Genomic DNA, 21,400 nt, shown 5'->3' with positions numbered 1-21,400 from the left:
TATAACCGAAACGCATGGTAATCGATTGCAGGTGCTCTCAACCTGTGGGTTGTAAACAGAAATGAGGAAATGACAACTGCACTGCCCTTCCTGTGTTGCTCAACGGCAGGGGAGGGGCAGCCGGGTGGGAGAAGCCTGGGAACTGCTGCAGGAGAAGGCGGCCGTGTCACCACTGTCACATTGCTAGTAGGTCTGGTGAAGGGCTGTGAGGGGCATCTTTGTGTCTGCAGCTCCCTCACTTCAGTGGACACGTGTGTGCACACACACTAGTGGTTAATTCTCACCCTCCCCCTTGCAGACGGAAAAGCGAGGTGCTTGCCTTGGCCCAAACTCTGCCTGTTCTTAAAGGCTTTCTTGGGCTTTAGAGGCACGTCTTTAGGGATAAATGAAAATGCTGGTCCTGATTGTCAGGTTCAAAAAAAAAAATCTTTTAGGAGCTAAACCAACCATTTGTCTGTCTTTGCTTGTTGCACAAGACCCAGTAAAACTCAGCTTCCTAATGATGCCGCTCACTTAAAAGTCCAATAAAACACGTGAGGTTCCTTTGCTGGGTGGTGTAAGACAGGGATCAGGGGCTCTAAAGAATTGGAAGGCCATCTTCATTTAATAAAATTTGATAGCTTTAATGTCTGGTTTAGAAGCACAACTGGAAATGGAGGGGAAAAATGATTGGGTTTTTTTTTTTAATGAAAAATGACTGGATGAACACTTCTGCCTCTTATGAAACATAGCTGACTCCTCATTTGATGCAGTGAAAAGAGTGAACATCTCTGACAGAGAAGGAAGATGGTAATGTGAGAATAAGGGCCTCTAATTAAGGCTGTAAATAGCAAATGAATTGATCAGTGCTTGTGGAAGCGAGGGTGGTTGTCAGGTGTCTTGCTGGGTGGTGGGTGCTCTGGAGAGGAGGAGTGTGGGGGTGGGTGCCTCTGGTGAAGGGATGCTTTAGAAAGCAGCAGGAGGCTTTATCAGCAGGAGTCAAACACTGTTTGGAACTGTCTTGTGCACTTGTTAATGGTGAAAGTACCTGCAGAATATTGACCTGAATTCATAATTTGTGTGCTGCTCCCCACAGGTGTTTGGGCCCTTGGTCTCCCTCCTCTGAACAAGTTTTCATGTTCTGAGTAAGGAAATCAAAGGGGTTTTGTGTGATAAGGTACTGAGAAACTGGGGTACGTGGAGGTGCCTCAAATGAGGTTCCTCGTTAGTTATTTCTCATTGATTGAGCTATGCAGCCATCTGTTTTCTGGCTCCTGTCAGATAGAAAGGTAATAAATGCAGTCCTGATCAGCAGTGAATTTGGTAGACATTTCCAATGTTAAATTATTTTCTTCCTCAGGCTCACATGGGGACCAGCAGGCAAGGAGGAGAGTGAGTCACTCCAGAGCAGTAGGGATGTTCTCCCCAGTTTCCAGAGGGCAGCCAGGGAGGGCACTGGCATCTCCAGAGCTGTGGCAGTAAAACTGATGGCTTAGTTGTTCTAAAATTCCTGTAAGAACCAAGCTAAATTCTTTGTTTGCCTCTCTCAGATCGTGTCTTGTCTCGCACAACAATTTCTACTTGCCTGCACAATATGTACCTTTACAGAAATGTGCAACAGTTATCCTCAGTTAGAGCAACAGTGATCTTGCTGTTGAAATTAGAGGCTCTGTTTTGCTGTTTCATGTGTGCATTTGTGAAAAAGAGAGTCTCTTTAAACTAAAACTTCCCTTGTTGTTCTTCCAGACACGGTTGAGTCCATGCTTTCAGACTACGACATCCTCTCTCAGTCTAGCATCCAGCAACACTCACTGAAAAAGAGGGACCTCCAGCCTGAGACGCACGTGGAGAGGCTCTTAAGTTTTTCAGCCTTGCAAAGGTAATTAAATCGCCAGCAGTGAAATAGTTGCAGATTATTTCAGTTATTCATGATGAATAATATGCAGTTCCAAACCCAGAAATAGTTATCTTTTCTGTCATGGCTGGTCAGTTCTTGTAAGTTAGTGATCTGCGTGGTAATGACTTCAGAGAGGGCTTGGAGGAAGCAGAAAAATAAGTGAGTTGCATTGTGTTGCTCTCTTTGCTGAAGTGGCAGTGATTTTAAGATGTCTTTTGCTTTGTTCTTAGCTTTAATTTTATGTAGATTACTTTCACTGATTGAGGTAGAAGAGGGAAACAACCCACCTTGGCAACATAATCACACTTCTGGACTGTCCTCTGGTTCTCCAAAATCTCTGCCTTCAATTTGGGGAGTGCATGTGGTCTGTGGCCCAAGAGGTTGTTTTTTGTTTGCTTGTTTGTTTCATGGAGGTTTAATCCTCTTTCTGCTGAGTGTAAATTTTGCATTCAATAAAACAGTTTGGTTTTGTTTTGTTTTTTTAACAAGATGAAGGGAAACAAGGGAAATAGAAGCACAGGTGAAAGGGGAAGAAAGAGGTAGAAGGGAGCAAGCACAAAGGTTGTAGGGATGCTATTCTGAGTGTCAGAACAGCGCCTGACAGGTATCCAGGTGCTGAAATTGTGAGTCTGAAATGGGAGAGCAGGGCGAGAATAACGCTTTGTATCAACAAGTGTAGGTTCATCTGATGTCTTTGTCTGCTGTGTCCCCGTGTACCTTCCCCATGAATAACGCTTTGTATCAACAAGTGTAGGTTGATTTTGTTCATCTGATGTCTTTGTCTGCTCTGTTCTCGTGTACCTTCCCCACCTGTCACCTACAACTGTCATGCAAATTGTTGTGAATATTTTTAAATCTCTAAATGTTTGGAGGGGGGTAGCAAGTATAAAAGGTTAATGGGATCAAACGTCTGGCTGTCTCTGCCTCGCACTACCTCACACCCCCTCAGTTTATGGTGAGGTTGTAATACTGCCAATGATAATTGCAGAGGGACGTACCAAAAATCTTTGACCCAAAGCCCACATAAACCAAAAGCCCATGTGGCTCCTGCCAGAGAAGGTTCTCTACCCACTTCTTGGGATAGCCTTCAGTTTTTTTGACACTATGTCATAAAAATCTACACAGTTCAGATTTCTGTTTATATTCTTCTGGCTATATTGTTTTGGAAAATAAGAACTTTAAGATGATTTAACTTCAAATAGATAAATTATTTGATCTGTTTTTCTATTAATAATTACTGGTAACTGGTTTTGCTTCACTGCATATGAATAAGGTCCATCATGAGCAAACCATGACTGTTTGGGGGTAGGGTGTGTGGGGTTTTGTTTTTTGTTTTTTGTTTGTTTATTTTGGTTTTTTCACTGCATATGAATAAGGTCCATCATGAGCCAACCATGACTGTTTGGGGGTAGGGTGTGGGGGGTTTTGGTTTTTGTTTGTTTATTTTGGTTTTCTTTTAATTAAACATCTTTGACACTTTAAAAATGTTTACAGTTATGAATTACACACTATATGCTTTTGTAGCCTGCTTATCAGAGTTAATGCTTTTGAACTTCTTTGGGACCCTCAGTAGAATGGAGGCTGGATGTGTCTGTTGTGTGCGTACTTTGCTTAAAAATAAATGGAAGTAAATTCTTTTACAGGCACTTTAAATTATACTTAACTGCAACTGCTGAACACTTTTCAGAAAAATTTCAAGCATTAATTGTGGATGGTGAAGGCAAAGAAAAGGAATATCGTGTTCAATGGCAAGACTTTTTCACTGGACATGTCGTTGGTTAGTATGGACTAGACTGTTTCAGTGCTGAGAAAGCACAGCTTTGCACAAGTCTCTTGGCCAAAGTAAATGATACATTGCCCTCCTTTTCATCAGATACAATTAGCATGAACAATGAACTCAATTCTCATCCCTCCCGGGTTTTCTGTTTTTTGTGTTTTTTTGTTTTTTTTTGGTGGGTTTGGGTTTTGGGTTTGATTTTTTTTTTTTTTTTTGAGTTATTGCACCAAGGTTCTAAGATGAGGACTCTTCTATTTGGTTTGGCAGAACACAAAGGTATAATTTACTCAAGCAGCAGCTTGTGATTTTTTTTAAAATGATGAAGGTGGCTTTAATTACAACTGGAATGTAGGACTTAAGTGTTCCTTGTCCTGGAACACAAAGCCCAGGTAGCGATGACGTGGTATTGCCCAGATTGTTATATTAAAAGTCTTTAAGATGGTTCTTTGCAGACTGCTTTTCTGTAAAGAAAGGGTATCTTGCTCCGCTTAAGTCCAGCACTAATGCTTCTGCCAGGTTGTTTTGATTTTTATATTGCCTTTGTGATGTGGTGAAAGTCTTTTCCAATGGAATGCAGGCTGACGCCATGAAACTGCTGTCTGATAATCGTAACATGCAAGCTGCTTTTGCTGGCAGAAGTATTCTGTGTCCCATTACTAATCCCCACAACCATCTAAACTCCTGCAAAATTATCAATTAAATCTAAGTCTTGATGATAATAACAATTGGGAGGTTAAGGTTGAGGGAGAGTGCTGGTTCATTTATTATTGTTTTTCTTTGTTTTCTGTAAACTGAACAGTATAGTGGACTGAGTAAGGTAATTTGACTTGAAGTTTAAAGCCTATTAAAAAAACCCCAGGATCTGTGAAGGAATGCATGCCAGTAGAGCCAAATTAATTTATTTTTTCCTTGCTTATGTTAAAGGAGAGCATAATTCCAAGGTTGTGGCACATATTGGGGATGAAGACTTTACAGTAAGAATCAATACTGATGGAGAAGAATACAATATAGAGGTACACTTTACTGTTGAAAAGCAGTATTTAAACAATTATCTCTTGTCTCTGTGGGTGTTTCTCTTTCTAATTAGTCACACTGACACCTTTGTAGCTCAAAATAGACTTCGTGGTGGTGTTTGTTTTGGGATGCGGGAGGAGGGAGAGAAATGTGAAACCAATTTGACTTCTGCAAGTGCTGAGTTTTATTAGTGAGTGACATTCTCTAAAATATGCATGTTTTAGATACATCAGGGAGAAGATATGTTTCAGACAGGAAGGGGTTTTAGAAACAGAAACGGATAGCACTAGTAATTAGCAGTGATCGTGTCCTTGAAAATAACAAACTGTATGGCCTTCTGAGCAGAGTTGAGGTCTGTTGAGCTTTCTAAAATTTTGGCTTTCTTAAATCTTGGAATTCTTCCCATTCATAGAGCTTTATTTGAGAATCTTTTACTTTTCCCTGCTCCTTTGTTTCTTTTTTTCACCATTTTCATTGCTTGTGTTATTTTAAACTATTGGTTTAAAAATATTCAACAAATACATAATTAGAGAGTGTCCTAATGACTTGTTCAGTATATTCCCAGACACAAGCTGTATTAGAATGTCTGAATAACAGTAATTATGACTGAGTGTTGTATTGATATTGTAATTGTCTCTAAACCCAAGGATATGCAGAATTATGGGTAAACCTGGGAAATCTAGTCATATTAAAGTATAAAAATGTGATTAGAATACCCAAACCACTGTGCTTGTGTTTTACATTAAGAGCATATAGTAGTTGTTCGATTGTGATTTAAAGCATTTTTGTGTTTGTGGTCCTGAGTAAGGTAAGCACATCGTGGTTTTCTGCGCAGCCCCCCCTTACTCCCCCCTGGCTGTGGCTGTACAGCTAAATAAAGGCAGGCAACGGTGTAGAGGCTCTGCCCTGCCCCTCGGTAGCCATGGATAAGATGATGCCTGTGTGCAGTCAGAGATGGTGTGGGCCAGTAACTGTTCCCAAAAGGCAACGTGGACAAAGCCACTCTGCCATTGCCTGCCTTTGCTTTTGTGGTCTTCCTGCACCGTTTGGAAAGGCTGTGGATGTTTGTATAAAGCCCTGGTGCGCTCACACCTTACCCAAAGGTGTGAAACGTGCCCTCAGTTTTGTGCTGCAGGCACGTGGCTGCTGGGCCTGCACAGCCTTCAAGTTTCAGGATCTTTTTGCTGTAAACCAAAAGCATGGTATGCTATAGAATAGTTGTCTAAACTTGGAAGATCACTGCCTAAAGGCCGGAGGAGACCCAGACCCAGGTCCTCTGCGTTGTGGATGTGGGCAATCTATGCTACTTGGCCTTGCCCAAAGAACAGATTCTGTCTGTGTGATATTTGGTGGTGTTGCTCTAGCTGTTATGTACAGACAATAAAAGGGACATGTCGGTACAGAAAAAGATGGCTAGTATGCATCTGCTATGGGAATTAGTGTCTTATGTTGGGCTTTTGTGGTTTTCTTGTTTTCTTTTGGTTTTGGAGAAATTTTCAGGCTCATAAGTGACTTGGGTAGCTATCGAGCATTGAAGAGCCTGCCCTCTGCTGTGAAGAGCACATTCTGCTGTGCAGTTAGGTATTCTCTGTTACCTGCCAGCTCCAGTGCCTTTGTTAACGTAGTTTAAGCACCTTGTCCCAGACACTCTCCATACTGTTCTGGAGGGAGCAGAGCAGCCTGAGGTGCCTCCTCAGCTTCCTCATATTCTGGAGGGGAAGAAAAATTCTGCCCTTTCTACAGCCTTATCAGGTGACTGCCACTGCTCTGTTGAGATGATCTTAGATGTCTTTGATGCTTGTGTAGCATAAGAGAATTCAGTTCTGTTGGCTTTCTTGAGGACGTTTTTTTTTATCACTAGACTTACTGCTCTGGATGAAATTGTCATAGTCCAGTGCATTTGTGTTTGTGTACATGGAAAGCTGTCTGCTTATATAGACTTAGTCTTTGCATTCGCTGTGTTCCTAACTAATTGCATTTCTGTTCTCCTGTCAGCCACTGTGGAGATTTGTAGATGATGTGCAAGATGAAAGACTGTTGGTCTACAGGTCTGAAGATATTAGAGACTTCTCAAGATTGCAGTCCCCCAAAGTGTGTGGTTATTTAAAGCTGAATGAAGAAGAACTGTTGCCAAAAGGACTGGAAGACAGGACACAAAATGAAGGTGAGTGTCCATACCTTGGGAGAGCAGCATCTTTGAAACAAATGCTTGAATTCTGGCTACGTCTGCAAGTAAGATCAGAACCTGGGCAATAATCTGTGTTGCTGCTTCTATTTTAACTGTTAGCTTTTTAAATTCATCGATGGGGGAAAAAAAGCAGCACTCTTCCTCATGCCCATTCCCCGTCCAAAACAGCCCCAACAACTGATGAAAGGAATAAACCATCACTCAGGGCAAGTTTCTTCCTGGCTTGCTGAAAGGATGTTTGGCCCTACCAAACAGTTGGCCAAGGGGAGGAAGCGATTTCATCAGGCCTAAGTAGTGTTTGTTGTGATAGCTGGCAGCAATGTAGGGGTGCTGAGGCAAACATTGAAACAACTTCTGTGCCCCGTGCAGCAGGACCTGTTTGGCCTCGGTGGTGACTCAGAGAATCCACCTTGATGGGGTTTTGAGAGTGTTTTGTCCCTTTTTCCTCCATCCTTTGCTGTGTCAGCAGTGGTTGTGATAATGACTAGGAAAAGGAGGAGAGGTGTTAAGGCTGAGGTGATGACCATAAAAGCTCACTGGTAAATCTATTGAATAACTCAATTTCACTACTATACATATGTTTCCTCACAAGAAGTTTGAAGACTCTTGCAAAGATAAAGTTTAAGAATAGTTATTAAAAAAACCCCTGAATTAAACATCCCTGTTCTCCCCCCAAAAACCCACCCGAACCCATACTTGTGTCTTAAATAAAGATAATAGACACAGCATTGGCAGTTATACTGAGCGTTTATTTAATCTTATTTGAAATGTTCCCATTAGCAAACATCCATCGAAAGAAAAGAGCTGTTCCAGAGACCTCCAAAAACACGTGCAAGATGTTGGTAGTGGCAGATCATCGTTTTTTCAAGTATATGGGCCGTGGGGAAGAGAGTACCACTATAAACTATTTGGTAAGTAAATATGCTCTGCTACAATTTGCTGGAATAAGTGCAGGAAAAAATAGTGATTCAATAGTTAAAACAGCATACAGCTTATACTACTTTTGTACAACATAATGTATTTGCTTCTCATGGCTGTGTGTGCTTTTTACCTGAGAAGGTGCTAAATCATGCTTTAAAAATATTTTATAATGGTGATACTGTAGTTAAATAGTCTTTAAGTTTCACTTACAAACAAATCCATTCCCTTCACATACTTCTCCTGGTGTGCTATTTTCTGTCTAAGAAATTTTCTTTTTCTAGTCAGAGCTTTAGAACCTCCTGGATTTTAAAATCCACTGCTAACAATCCAAGCATCTTTAAAGTTCAAACAGGTTTAAAGCTTATAGGCAAAACCAACTTGTACAGATCCCCGTTCCCCCACAGATTTTTCCAGGATCCTCTGTCTAGAACAATAAAACTAGAAGCAGGTGTGGTAAGCAATTTGTTTGGTTGTACATGGGTGTTGTGGGTTAACCCTGACGGAGGGCTCAGGCCCACCCAGCCACTCGCTCACCTCTCCCCATTGGGATGGGGGGGGGCCAGGTAAAGGTGGGTTGAGATAAAAAGTTTAATCATAGAATCATAGAATGGTTAGAGTTGGAAGGGACCTTAAAGATCATCGAATTCCAACCCCCCTGTCGTGATCAGGGACACTCCCACTAGACCAGGTTGCTCAAAGCCCCATCCAGCCTGGTCTTGAACACCTCCAGGCTTGGGGCATCCACAACTTATCTGAGCAACCTGTGTCACTGCCTCACTAACCACACAGTAAAGAATTTCTTTCTAGTATCTAATGTAAATCTCCCCTCTTTCAATTTAAAACCATTGCCCCTTGTCCTGTTGCTACACTCCTTGATAGGTAAAGCAAAAACTGCACACGCAAGCAAAGCAAAATAAGGAATTAATTTGCTGCTTCCCATCATCAGGCAGATGTTTAGCCATCCATCCTCAGGGAAACAGGGCTCCATCATGTGTACCAGTTACCAAGTAACTCAGCCCAAACCAATACAACTGGGTTCTCTACCTGACAGGTTTTTGTGAAATAGAACGGTTGTCCACAGCCTTTCAGCAGAAGAGGAGAGTATGGGTTTGGGGACTGGAGACAAAACCAAATGAAACAGCTCTTGGGGGTCTGTTGTTTGTCAAGAGTCTCTTTCTGAGCCTGAATCTTTGAAATGCTAATCGCTCTGTTCCACCTTTTCTGGCTTTTTGACCTTTCTGTCCCCAGAAATGTTTACATTCCCTAGGTAAGGGAGCCGCAATTTGTGTGTTTGCAGAGATGCTATTATCTCAGTATCTGACATATGCTGAAGCTGAGTTACTCTTGTGTTTCCTGGGTAGATGTGTACTGTTAACAACACAGTGATTGGAAAACTAAAGCATAAAGTATTATGGAGTGGCTCTGAATGTCCCTTCTCATTCTGAGCGAGTTTGATGGTTTATATTTAGTAGAAGGTGGTTTTTAAGAAGATGAGAACAGATTGAAAAAGGAGGTATTGATAATGAGCACTGATGAGAGACTTTCTGGAACCTTGTGCTTAAACCATAATGAGGAAAATAATGGGTTTTTGGCTGGGAGAGGGAGGCGAGCCTCAGGGGTCAGTTAAACTAGTTAAACATCGTGGTAAAACAAACCAGTAAAAACAACTCCCTCCTCTGCCCTTCCCCTCAAAGAAACATGGAAATCTTTTACGTGAACAAAGGGTTTCACAAGATGTTCTTAATATTATTGCTCTTCCACTACACAAACAAAAGAGATAAATGGGAAAGTTTGTACTGCTTTTTTATTATGGAAAATTTTCAAGGATATTTGGTAATACTCTCTGGATTGCTGTGGGTTTTGGATCACTGAGTATGTCTGTTATGTTATATGAGGTTCAGTTTTAATTTGAAGTGAGTGTTTCTAGATAAGTATGTTGCAGCTTCTCTGAGTGTCTTGAACTTTATTACATGAATGCTTAGAACTAAATAACTTGTTTTTCTTTTCTATATAGATTGAATTGATAGACAGAGTAGATGACATCTACCGAAATACTTCCTGGGACGATGGAGCCTTCAATGGGTACGGCATACAGATAGAACAGGTATTCACTGGACTATGCAGAGGGCTTCCAATTTAAAGGATAAGAACATGGTTTAGATATCAGGGTTTCTGATAACTTTATCTGGATTAGAGCTAAAATAATCAAATCCTACGTTATTAACTCCAGCCAGGAGCACTCTGAAATAGCATCTTGTGAGAGGTGGTGTTAATGATCTGACATAGCATGCCATGTTCCTTGCCACGTTTGAGATGGGAGTTTTCAGGGAGTATTTTTCCATAGTTAATCTCAATTTAAAGATGCTTTTTTTTAATTTTATTTTTTTTAATTCATGTTTCTGTCAGCCATACTCTTACGCATGTATTTAATGCTTGTGTCAAAGCACTTAGCCTACAAAACCTGAGTGGGCCTCAAACAGATGAAAACACAAATCCTGGCTGAAGAGCTTTTATGACTCCCTTAGACATTGTGTTAGTGTAGATACTGATACAGGGTGGACACGGGATGATGGCTTCTGAAAGTTAGTGGACAGAAATCTGGAAGAGGACACTAAAAGGACAAGAAATCCATCAGCTCAGAGTACTGTTCGAGCTGTGACGGAGACTCATGGTAAAAGCCAGCTGCCCCTTTGCTGAGAAAAGGTCTGCAGGAGCAAGGAAGTTGGGTTAATTGGGCAGAGAGAGGGAAAGAACACAGTGCACTAATTCTATGTTACTGGTAAGGTAGCAATCCTTTAAAATGCATTTTGGTTAGCTAGGACTCTGATTTTATTTATGCTAGATGTAGATCCTGGTTGTATTTGGGGTTTTTGATAGAGAAATACGCATCGAAAGCAGAATGTTACAGTGAAAACTGTTGATGTTGCCCTGTAAAAGGGCAGGTGTAGTTACTTATAATGTGGTTGGTGTATCTTAACTAGCAGAGGCTGAAAAGGTAACATTAGAAGCATGCTGAGTCTGAATTTTTCCTCCTCGCAGATCTGTTGGGACATTTAAGATTACATAGAAAGCTTTTCTGTGGCTATAAAATTGACCAAAATTCCTCTACATTGTTGTCATCCTTCTTGAAATATAGATAATCATCCACAATGAGCCAAATCTTGTAAAACCTGGAGAAAAGCATTACAATATGGCAAAAAGTTACCCAGATGATAAGAAAGATGCCTGGGATGTGAAAACGCTGCTAGAGGTAGGTTGTAACCCTTGAAAAATGGTGGCCCTTCCAGAGATTTACTCATTCATAGAGCTGCTCTGTAGTAACAGATGAAACTCCTCTGCTTCTTTCCCATGACGTGTAAATGTTACACAAAGTCTAACTAGCTGATGTGTCCTGTAGCCCACAGTAAAGGGCTCTGTTGCATAATTATAGAACACACACCAATTAGAGTTATTAATATGTGGCCTGAGTCAGAAAGGCAGTCCTGATACGTCTGGCCCTGAGACTGGCTGCCTTGTGACTTTCATCTAATTATTGCACTTGGTTTTCCCCTCTCTGTGAAAAGGGGAAATGAATAGACAAGTTATGTAAATGAATGCCTACAATGTACTTGGGTGTTAATTTAATTTTCTACAGCTCTGTAGAACAGCTAAAGAGCTGCTTTCTTCTGACTTAACCAGGTCTAGAAGGTGTTGTTTGGCTCATTAGATATATGTTCTTATCTGTAGACTTCTAATATGCACCATAAAGTGTCTTACAAAGATTTGGCTTTTTTTCTTTTTGTCTTTAAAGCAATTTAGCTTTGATATTGCTGAGAAAGCAGCTCATGTGTGCCTTGCTCATCTCTTCACATATCAAGATTTTGACATGGGAACACTTGGATTGGCTTATGTTGGCTCTCCCAGACCTAACAGCCACGGTGGCATTTGTCCTAAAGGCAAGGCTTCTTTTTCTTCCTCCCAGTTGTGGGTTGAAAGCTAGTCTTTGTTATTTGTGTTTAATCCTCTTCTCCAGCTTTCATGGAACATGATGTGTTATTTGCCTAGGCTGTAGTCATTGGTTTTCAGATAGAATAGATGGCTGTTTTCTTGGCTGGAGCTGGAAGAAGAAGGGAGGGAAGGATAAAAGTCACTAAGCTCTCTGGTGTGAACGAGCTGGCTAGAACAGACCCTTGGCCAAGGGCTGCTTTCTGTGGGTGCATCTTGCAGTGGTTCTGCAATGGCAGGTGCTGTTGTCTTGGAAATTTCTTGTATTTTCCCCTTTACTGCTTGTGCTGTGCTTAAAGACTCCCAACTCCAAAACCTGGCAAGAGGCAGGGTCTCACTGGTGAGACAATAAAGCTGTTCATTTCCCCAAACAAGGATCTCTCTCTCCCCCCTAAATCCCTGAAAACCAATAAAAGCATTTGTCTTTTTCTATAGCTTATTACAATCAAACTGCAAAGAAGGACATCTATTTGAACAGTGGCTTAACCAGCACCAAGAACTATGGGAAGACCATCCTCACAAAGGTAGGAAGGTATCCTCCTCTGCACAGCGCGAACGTTTGGTGTGTTGGTGACGTGTGCCATGGGATTGTGACAAGCTTCCATGCTCCCAGAAACAAGCTGCTGGCTTTCTGATTGAGTCAGAGCCCTGGAGGCAAGGATGTAGGGCACAGAACCAAAATCACTGTTGTTTTTTTTTTCTTGCTGACAAGGGGAATCAGGACTGAATGGAATTGAATTCACTGTGGAACAGGAATGGGGAAAAATAGCTAGTGTCTAGTTAGAGCTGCAGTTGTCCAGATATAAACAGGATTTTGATACCTAAAGATGAATTTAAATGTATTTAGCTTTAAAAAACAAAAACCGAAAGCAAACCCTCAAACAGAACAAGCACTATTATACAAGTAGCCTCACCATAAAAATAAAATTAGTTTGCTGATTCAAGTAAGAAAATGTTTGCTGTTAGGTATGCCACAATGCGTTAAAATTAGTTTGCTGATTCAAGTAAGAAAAAACGTATATGTTTGCTGTTAGGTATGCCACAATGTGCAGATAGACGATTGCGTTACACTTAGTCTGTTCCATTTGCAAGGTAAAGCAGGGAAAGTAGTGCTGGCAAAGTAGGAGTTTTAGTTTGGGCCTTCTAATGAAATTCCTCTACCTGATTTTTGTGTGTGTCCTGAGTAAGTAGAGCAGAGAACAGTAGAACAGACAGGGCTTATTACTGCTAACTAATACTAAGGCCAATGTAAATTGGTGCTGTCTGGGTGGGTTTTTTTATTTATACTTGATGTAATAGTGAATACATAAAGGCCTGAATATGAGCTTTGTCTCACTTGTAAAGATACCAGAGCAGTGCCTCTGTTTGCATCTACCAGATCTTTGCAGTTGGGCATATTTCTCTTTTGCTGACTTCTGCTGACTTCTCAGCTGTGCTTTTCTGTAGCCTGATTATAAAGGGAATTCATAATTGATGTGTGGGCTAGAACTTGGCACAGAAGCTGTCAAGAAGCTAGAAAAAAAAAAAAGACAGTGAAGCTTTGTGTTAGAGGGATGTTGACAAAGAGCTGTAGCTGTTGCCATGCTATTTGCATTTGTTGTTCAATCTCCAGGCTGGAGTTCTGCCTTGGGTTACAAAGGAAATTGAGTTTGCTGTCTTCCCAGTGGCAGGCACAAAGGTTGGGATGAGGCAGCGGGAGCATTGTGGATTGTCTTCCACAGAAGACAATCCTGTGGACCCATGGTGTCCACTTGGGTTTAAAAAAACTAAAAAAAAACCTGCTTATAACTCTTCCCCAGAGTAAAGAGAATGAAGCACAGGAGTGATCTCTGGGGCACCTCTTGCATTAGCTGTGCCTGTGCTGGGTACTGGTGCTGCTCCTTGCAGGGCAAGGACAGTTAGCTCTTCAAACATGCTCCTCTTTCTGGTGAACTGCTCGTGCTGGGTACTGGTGCTGCTCCTTGCAGGGCTTGGTCATTCCTGTGCCTGCCCAGCAGATCAAGGACAGTTAGCTCTTCAAACATGCTTCTCTTTCTGGTGAACTGCTCAATTGTGGATTGTCTTCCACAGAAGACAATCCTGTGGACCCATGGTGTCCACTTGGGTTTAAAAAACTAAAAAAAACCTGCTTATAACTCTTCCCCAGAGTAAAGAGAATGAAGCACAGGAGTGATCTCTGGGGCACCTCTTGCATTAGCTGTGCCTGTGCTGGGTACTGGTGCTGCTCCTTGCAGGGCAAGGACAGTTAGCTCTTCAAACATGCTCCTCTTTCTGGTGAACTGCTCGGTCTCCCTGTGGTTAACTTTTATTTCTGAGCTGGCTTTCTTTGTGGTTTCACCCAGTGAGCTTGACACCATCTGCTGGTCAAGGCCCAGCAGGGAGGTGTGCAGTGCAGTGAGGCAGAGCTCATTTGGGATCCTCAGCACAGGGAGTCCTGTCTTGCATAAATGACTTTGGAAATCCATCCTGGTTGGGCCACATGTGCAGGTGTCTTGCCTAGTAGTCGTGCAATAGAAGAGCTTATTCAGCACTCCTAGTGTCATCATCCACTTAGAAGAACTAATTCTAATGGCAAGGTATGTTAAACAAGAGATTGACTAATTGTAGTAGCTGATGTTTGTTCGGATTGTTTTTTGTTTCACCTTTTTATGCCTTCCAGCTATTTAAAATCAAGTTTTGATACTTTAAGCATCTGCATTGCATTAAAACAAGATTGAATCCGTATTGTAGGACAGCGTTTGCCTTTAAGAGCGGTTTAGTATTCAAACCTAGGCCTGGAACTTGCCTTTGGAAATGGACTGTAATTTTTTTCCCTTCAGTTCCCCACTTCTAAAACTAAACAAAAAATGTTCATAGGCAAATCTTTTTCCATCTTAGTGTATGTTAGAATTGTGGGTGGCCTGGAAGTAGCTGGGATCTTCTGTCCTGTCCTGCTTGGACTAACTTTTTTTGGCATTGCTTTGTTCATGTTCAAAAAGGAGGCTGACCTGGTTACGACGCATGAACTCGGACATAACTTTGGAGCAGAGCACGATCCAGATAGTCTGCCAGAGTGTGCCCCCACTGAAGACCAGGGAGGGAAATATGTTATGTATCCAATTGCTGTCAGTGGAGATCATGAAAACAACAAGGTATAGTTTTGCTTCCTCTTGCAAGTTTCTGCTATGGTCAATGACCCTTTGCATGGAAAGTCTTTTTAGTTAATGATTCCTGTAGTTGCAAACCATCAGGGATGTAATGGATTACCCATAAGCAAAAAACATACTTGTATGCCATTGAGTTCTCTGCAAGATAAGTTTATCTTTTGATTCTGAGTTTTGCTGGAGTTCATAGCATGTTCAGGTGCTTTTTAAATTAGTTGTTTGTAATTAACTGTAGCTGCATGCTTCTAAGAGCGAGTCATCAGCAGGAGTCAAATACAGGACCTCCAGTAGCAAATAGCGTTTGGGTGGTCCATAGCGGTCCTTGTTGGAGAGAGACTGCCAGACGCCACCGTCGTGGTGCTCACCAGGCTCAGAAGCTGGCACTGTCAGCGTGGGCTTGGCATTGTGCCCGTTCTGCGGATGAGAAACCAAGATTATGGAGGGACTGATTAATCTGCAGCCCAGTCCGACTCCTGGGGGTTCGGGCCAGCCCTGCTGCCCACAGGCAGCGCAGTCTCTCCCTGCCTGCAGCTCTGCAGCGCTGCCTGGGGACGGTTGCTGGTGCTCCTCGAGCTGTGGGAGAGCTGGAGTTGGTTCTGTGGCCCTGGGGCAGGCTGTGTGCGAGTGTCCCTGCCTTGTAACATAGCAGTGTCCTTTATGGACCCAACCATTACGTTCCCATCTTAAATTTTTTCTAAGGTATCAAACTTGCAATATAGAGGGAGTAACTGCTTTCTGAGATACCAGAATTTGGAGGCCTAAGGAAACTGAGGCTGTCTCAGGTGCCAGGTGTTGACAGAAAGGTACGCTCCTCAGTGCTGCTCTTTCCCCTCGTGACTCTCTAGATGTTCTCAAGCTGCAGCAAAAAATCCATCCATAGGACCATAGAGGTGAAGGCCCAGGAGTGCTTCAAGGAGCGCAACAACAAAGTGTGTGGGAACTCCCGGGTGGATGAAGGGGAGGAGTGCGATCCTGGCCTCCTGCACCAACAGGCTGATCCCTGCTGCTCTGCAGACTGTAAACTGAAAGACGGTGCCAAATGCAGGTGAGGAGAAATAAGGTGCAACTTTTCTTACACGGGAGAGAAGGGTCGGCTGGGCTGAGAGCCCCCTGAGCCACCTGCCCTGTCACAGCCCTGATTCTGGTCTTACGGCTGAACGTGGGAGCTGAACACAGTCAGAACTTTCAGGAAAGGCTTCTGTGTGCATGCACTGGCTGCATACATTTAATTTTTATAGCATTCTGTTACTATTTCTGAAAAGTGCCAAGAGCTGGGGGCTTGGAGGTGACTGTTGGTATATTTAAGAGCAAAAACCAAGCATTCAAAAATTAGTATTAAAAATTCCCTGTGCAAATACAGTTTTTGCTCCTATTGCAAAGCAGCTGTAAACTGGGGTCACATTCCGCTGTTTTCAAGACTGCTGCAAAATTGGTGAGCAGACAGCAGTGACAGCACTGTTCTTTTGCTGTTTGGGGTGTTCATGGCCCTGTTACAATGCATAGTACAGTGTAGTTTTTTGGAGTTGAGTTCTGCACCACGTGACAGTAGAGGGGTCCTGCAACTCGCAAAAACTTCCCCCAGCTTTAATGACCTGCCCTCAGGTGTGTGTGTTCCAAGGGCTTTTTTACGTTAGATGCAGAACAAAAAGAATAAAGAGAATAAAGAGCAGTAAACCTTCAGGACAAACGGGGGAGGAAAACAATGGAAGATCTTGTCCAACGTTGCACAGCAAGAGGATCCAGGTGCCTTGAATAAATATAAGGATCCCTGTATTATCTCTTAATAAGCACTTTCTACGTGCTTTCACCTTCAGTGAATGAAGAGTGAGTGGGTGTGTAGAAAATTGGTCGTGGGATGGGGCAGAGAGGGCAAGAGTTTTGAATCAGTGAGTCAGTCGCCAAGAAGTAGCTTCTCCCCCCCCGCCAAACATCCTTTTTCCTCCACTTTGTCATGCTTGTGCTTCTTTTAAAAAAAATTGCTTAATATTTCTTCCTTTCATTTTGATCTTTCCACAGTGATCGGAACAGTCCCTGCTGTAAAGGCTGCCAGTTTGAAAGTGCGCAGAAGAAATGCCAAGAAGCCATAAATGCCACTTGTAAAGGAGAGTCTTTTTGCACTGGTAGGACGTGTTTCTGTCCCCTTTACGTCAGCTGGTCCAGTGCTCCGGGCTCAGTGTCCTGTTCGATCCCCTTTCAATCTAGTGCCCTTTATTCATCCGGTACATGTAATTTTAGAGACCCATTAAGCATCATGAAATTGCCCCATAATGAGTTTCATTGTAGTTCAGGAGTCACTTGGTGATTTACTGCCCAGAAGAACATGAAAAACGTTGATTATTTTTTTTTCTTCTTTTGCTTTTCTTCCTTCTTTCTTTCCCTTTAAAAAAGAAAAAGCAAAACAGGGTGTGTCACTGGGAAGGGGACAAGAATGAGCTGAATCTTGCCATAGAAAGGGTGGAATTACTGCAACTCTGCTTCACTTCCCCACTCGTTTATTTTCCCCCTCGTAATCATTCCTGGAGGCAAGGAGTCAAGTCAGAGCTCCAGGGTCTGCTCCCTGCTGCTTGGTCTCTGGAGTGCTACACTGCCTGAGTTGCTGAAAGCCTCTGAAAGCTTCTGCTGCCTCTCGGAGGAGCTGGCAGGCAGCCTGCAGATGAAAGCCAAGAACAAGCTATTGGGGTGCCCCCTGGGATGAGTCTGGATTTCCTTTGTTGTGCTTTGTAATTCTGGACGCTTCGGTGTTCTGCCCTTCGCTCTAACGCAGCCCTCCCACCCTGTGACCTCCATCCCTAGGGAACAGCAGCGAGTGCCCCCCTCCAGGGAATGCTCCCGATGACACGGTCTGCGTGGACATGGGGAAGTGCAAGGATGGGGAGTGCGTCCCTTTCTGTGAGAGGGAGAAGAACCTACGGTCCTGCGCGTGCAACGGTGAGTGAGGTGGGACCGCACTGACCCGCGTGCCTCAGCTCCGCTCCGCGGGAGCGCTGGCCTCGCTGTGGGGTTGTGTGTTGAGGGCTGGGTTTGCGGTTTCTGAAAAAGTTGAAACTGTTATTTTTTTAGGGCTAGTATTTTCGGTTTGGAGAAGGAATGTGGATGTCCTCTGATGGTCTGGGCTTGAAGACATTAAGATGAGACTTACAGTCTGGCCACCCCAGTTAAAAGAGAGGGCACTCTCCCACCCTTCATCCCCTCTGGCACAGGTGGATGGGAGGGAGGGTCTGACTGTTCTCTGATTGTAAAGGGATCACAACCAACCTCTGGCCCAGGCATCTGGCAGAGGAGTGGTGGCCTCCAACAATTTGTTACAGAATGATTTCAAAGAGGTTGAAGTGCCTGGAGACACAGGATCCCTGAGCCCAGTCCCCTGCTACTGCAAACCACCGTGTTACATACTTCTGTCAATAAGCTTTGCTGTTCTCCTGCTCTTCATCTCAGCTCCTAGAACTGGTGAAGAGCTGTGAGTAGGATTAGGGCTTCACAGGGGCAGGGAAGTGCCATGAGCCCCACCATTTGAGATGGAGGCAGTAGCCAAGGAGAAGGGTACCTACAGGTCCCAAGTCCAAGAAATATTTACATCTGTATCTCAGACATGTTTGGAACCTCTTCACCTGCCTGTTGGAGTATCAGCTTGAAGAGCTTGGTCCCGCAGTGTCTCCTAATGTGTTGCACAGGGCACCTGGTTGAGTTTCAGGTTTGGCCATCAGAGTGGAACACAGTCAGCCAGGGGACGTGTGGGGTTACACACCTGTGTGGTTACGGGTGACTCCTGGTGCTGCCGAGGAAATGAGGGTGTTGCTTTATTCCAGAAACGGATAATTCCTGCAAGGTGTGCTGCCGGGACGAGCAGGATCGGTGCGTGCCCTACGTCGATGCCAACAACCAGTTCCTCTTCCTGCGCAAGGGGAAGCCGTGCACCGTGGGCTTCTGCGACACAAATGTAAGTTGTCCCAGGTGTCACTGCACGGCCTGCTCTGTCTCGGAGGTGAATGGGTGCTTCCCTAACCTCGCCTAGGTCTGCAGTGCTTGCTATTTCAGCTGTGCACGTTAGCTCAATTAATTCTGACTAAAATAATTCAGGTCAGGGAGCAACCACATGAAAATCTAGTTGGCAGTACCTGGCAGGGGCAGGGAGAGTGGTGGGTTGCTGGCCCTCGGTGAGTGTTTTGGTGGTACAGCTGCACAGTCGTGTCACCTGCAGACCCAAGGGTCGCAGCTGAGCGGGGTGCTGGCAGAAGTGAATTTGGGATAGGCATGACCCTGCCCTTCTGCTGGCAGAACTGAAAGGTGGATGATGTGCTGTGTTACACCAGCACAGCCCCAGCTGGGAGTCTGGCTGTGACCCTGGGCTGCTCAGAGCTGCACCTTCTCGGTGGGTAACGGGAACCGAGCCTTCTGCTGCTGCAGCCTCTGCAGAAGCTTCAGCTTTATGTCCCCTAAACATGGGGCAAGGGCGGGGTGGTTTTGCACGTTTCAGACATTAAAACTTCATCTGTTTCAGACAGCAATAGAATTGAAACTGTTTTGCCAAAAATAAGGGCAGTAAAAATGGACCGCTGGTACAGGGCACGAGTGTAAACCTCTATGCAGAATGTGAGTCAAGTGCTGCTGTGTCTGTAGACTTAATCTCATTACTGTCTCTAACTTCTTCCCTCTCCAAGAAGGCTTAGCTTCATTTTGTAAATAAATGCTTTCTTTTGCAGGGCAAATGTGAGAAGCAAGTGCAGGATGTGATTGAACGATTTTGGGATTTCATAGACCAACTCAGCATCAATACTTTTGGTAAGATGTGTAACCATACGGGGTTTTTCAGTTCGTGACATGAACCTCTAAAGCCTGGGAGGAAGTTAGCTGGCTGGTTTCCTTCACCTGCGTGCAAGGGTAGCTAGTAGCTGTGTTTCTGATAGATATATATATAAAATATAAGCATTTATTTTTTCCTAAAGTTTGACAATACTGATCTTACAGTTTAAAGCTGAAAGAATGGGGGATCATTTTGCATTTCTTCACTTTGTTATTTTCTAGGCATCTTCCAAGCTTGTAAAGGAGACGATAGCTTCTTGTCTGAATACCAAGAAGTAGGTCAATTAGAGAAAAGGAAATAACAGAGAGTCTTTGCAGAGGTCAGCTAGATGCAGTGTAGTGTAAAGTTGGCCTCTCGGGGGAATTTAAATGTCAACAGGGTGGGAGAGGAAAACTTCATTTCTCTCTTACTTAAGAAAACCACTGAGGTGCTGCTCCTCAAGCTGTGTGTCTGAGCTGAGTCACTGCTCAGGCCGGGTGCGTGGGACTCCTGGGTGTGATCCCCAGCGGGCAGTCCCAGCAGGGGCTCCCCGGGGTAACCCCCCAGTGTCTCACTGTCACTGGAACCAAACAAAGCCCGTTAATGAGCCGGTGCTGCCTAATAATGGGTAACTCCCTGTGCCCACCGTACCGCTGTGCCTACGCAGTGCAATTAGCTGGGCTTGGGCCATTCACTCTTGAGTTCTAGGCCAAAAAATTGTTTGTTAGGTAATTGTGAAAGCTATTTAGGTGAGGAAGTTCGCCTATTAGAGGAAGTTTGTATCTATTTGATTTTTCAAATATTTGTGGAGGCAGGTAGTTACGACATGGCTGTAAGATCAGAATTCGGTAACAGACTCACAGGGTCTTGTATTAATTGATGGAGAGGGACACGTGGCTAATTCAGTCTGGCCTGTTCCAAATCAGCTCATTTTGAACATTAGGGCCTGTCAGCATGTCTCATCAGACAGAAACAGAGGAAAAAACCTGTTATTGTTAAGATTTCTTTTACCTTTTCCTAGTCCTGCAGCCTGTGCCTCTCTGAGCTGTTCTGTGGCTTGGCTTGCACGAGCAGTGGCTGCAGGATGGGGAGGGATGTGTATGTTGATGAGGGAGTGTTTGTTTGGTAGGGAACTAATGGGTTTGAACTGATTTCACAGGGAAGTTCCTGGCGGATAACATAGTGGGCTCTGTGCTCGTTTTCTCCTTGCTTTTTTGGATTCCTCTCAGCATCCTTGTGCACTGCGTGGTGAGTAAGCTGTCTTTGAGATGACTGCTCTGTTGGATTGAGCTGTAAGAGAACACCCTTCATACATGAAATGGCAGCTGTCTGTGGGAGAAGGCGATGGGAAGCTTTTAGCAAACCCCGGGGGGGAATCCAGCACATGTAGGACTTACTGCTCCTTCAGTTGGCAAAACTCCTGCTGAACTCTGCTGGGCTCTGACAGACCCAGGGCTCCCATCACTGTTCCTTCCCTGAAGCCCGTCCCATTCTTTCCTAGGCAGATTTTCTTCCTCTGCCTCCCGATCTACCCAAGTATAATTTTGGTAACTTCCATTAGAGTCAAAGTTTTCTAGAACCCTGCTGAGAAATAACGCTTGCATTTTGGGGGGAGACCCAGAGCAGGAAGTGGTCTTGGGTGGAAGGGGTAAAGAGAGAGACTTCATGGCAATGGGGAGCGTGGGCACGGGGCGTGATGCTGGGAGCATGGGGTTAG

At 43.9% G+C, this 21,400-nt stretch overlaps 1 protein-coding gene across 1 annotated transcript in view; it reads left to right on the top strand.

The window, feature by feature from the left end:
* Positions 1 to 21,400, top strand: part of ADAM17 (ADAM metallopeptidase domain 17) — a 34,420-nt gene that overhangs the window by 10,549 nt on the left and 2,471 nt on the right. Inside the window, exons 2-17 of the mRNA XM_014956827.1 lie at positions 1,726 to 1,858; positions 3,520 to 3,653; positions 4,578 to 4,666; positions 6,663 to 6,831; positions 7,636 to 7,766; positions 9,791 to 9,880; positions 10,913 to 11,026; positions 11,567 to 11,711; positions 12,196 to 12,284; positions 14,739 to 14,891; positions 15,749 to 15,948; positions 16,920 to 17,023; positions 17,697 to 17,831; positions 18,710 to 18,840; positions 19,604 to 19,682; positions 20,843 to 20,931. Coding sequence (XP_014812313.1) covers positions 1,726 to 1,858; positions 3,520 to 3,653; positions 4,578 to 4,666; positions 6,663 to 6,831; positions 7,636 to 7,766; positions 9,791 to 9,880; positions 10,913 to 11,026; positions 11,567 to 11,711; positions 12,196 to 12,284; positions 14,739 to 14,891; positions 15,749 to 15,948; positions 16,920 to 17,023; positions 17,697 to 17,831; positions 18,710 to 18,840; positions 19,604 to 19,682; positions 20,843 to 20,931 — 1,985 coding nt within the window. The remainder of the gene's footprint in view (positions 1 to 1,725; positions 1,859 to 3,519; positions 3,654 to 4,577; positions 4,667 to 6,662; positions 6,832 to 7,635; positions 7,767 to 9,790; positions 9,881 to 10,912; positions 11,027 to 11,566; positions 11,712 to 12,195; positions 12,285 to 14,738; positions 14,892 to 15,748; positions 15,949 to 16,919; positions 17,024 to 17,696; positions 17,832 to 18,709; positions 18,841 to 19,603; positions 19,683 to 20,842; positions 20,932 to 21,400) is intronic.

Source organism: Calidris pugnax, unplaced genomic scaffold (genome assembly GCF_001431845.1).
Source record: "Calidris pugnax isolate Ruff unplaced genomic scaffold, ASM143184v1 scaffold171, whole genome shotgun sequence".
NCBI lineage: Eukaryota > Metazoa > Chordata > Aves > Charadriiformes > Scolopacidae > Calidris > Calidris pugnax.
The sequence above is the reverse complement of the archived record's forward strand: the minus strand, read 5'-3'. Positions and strand labels throughout refer to the sequence as shown.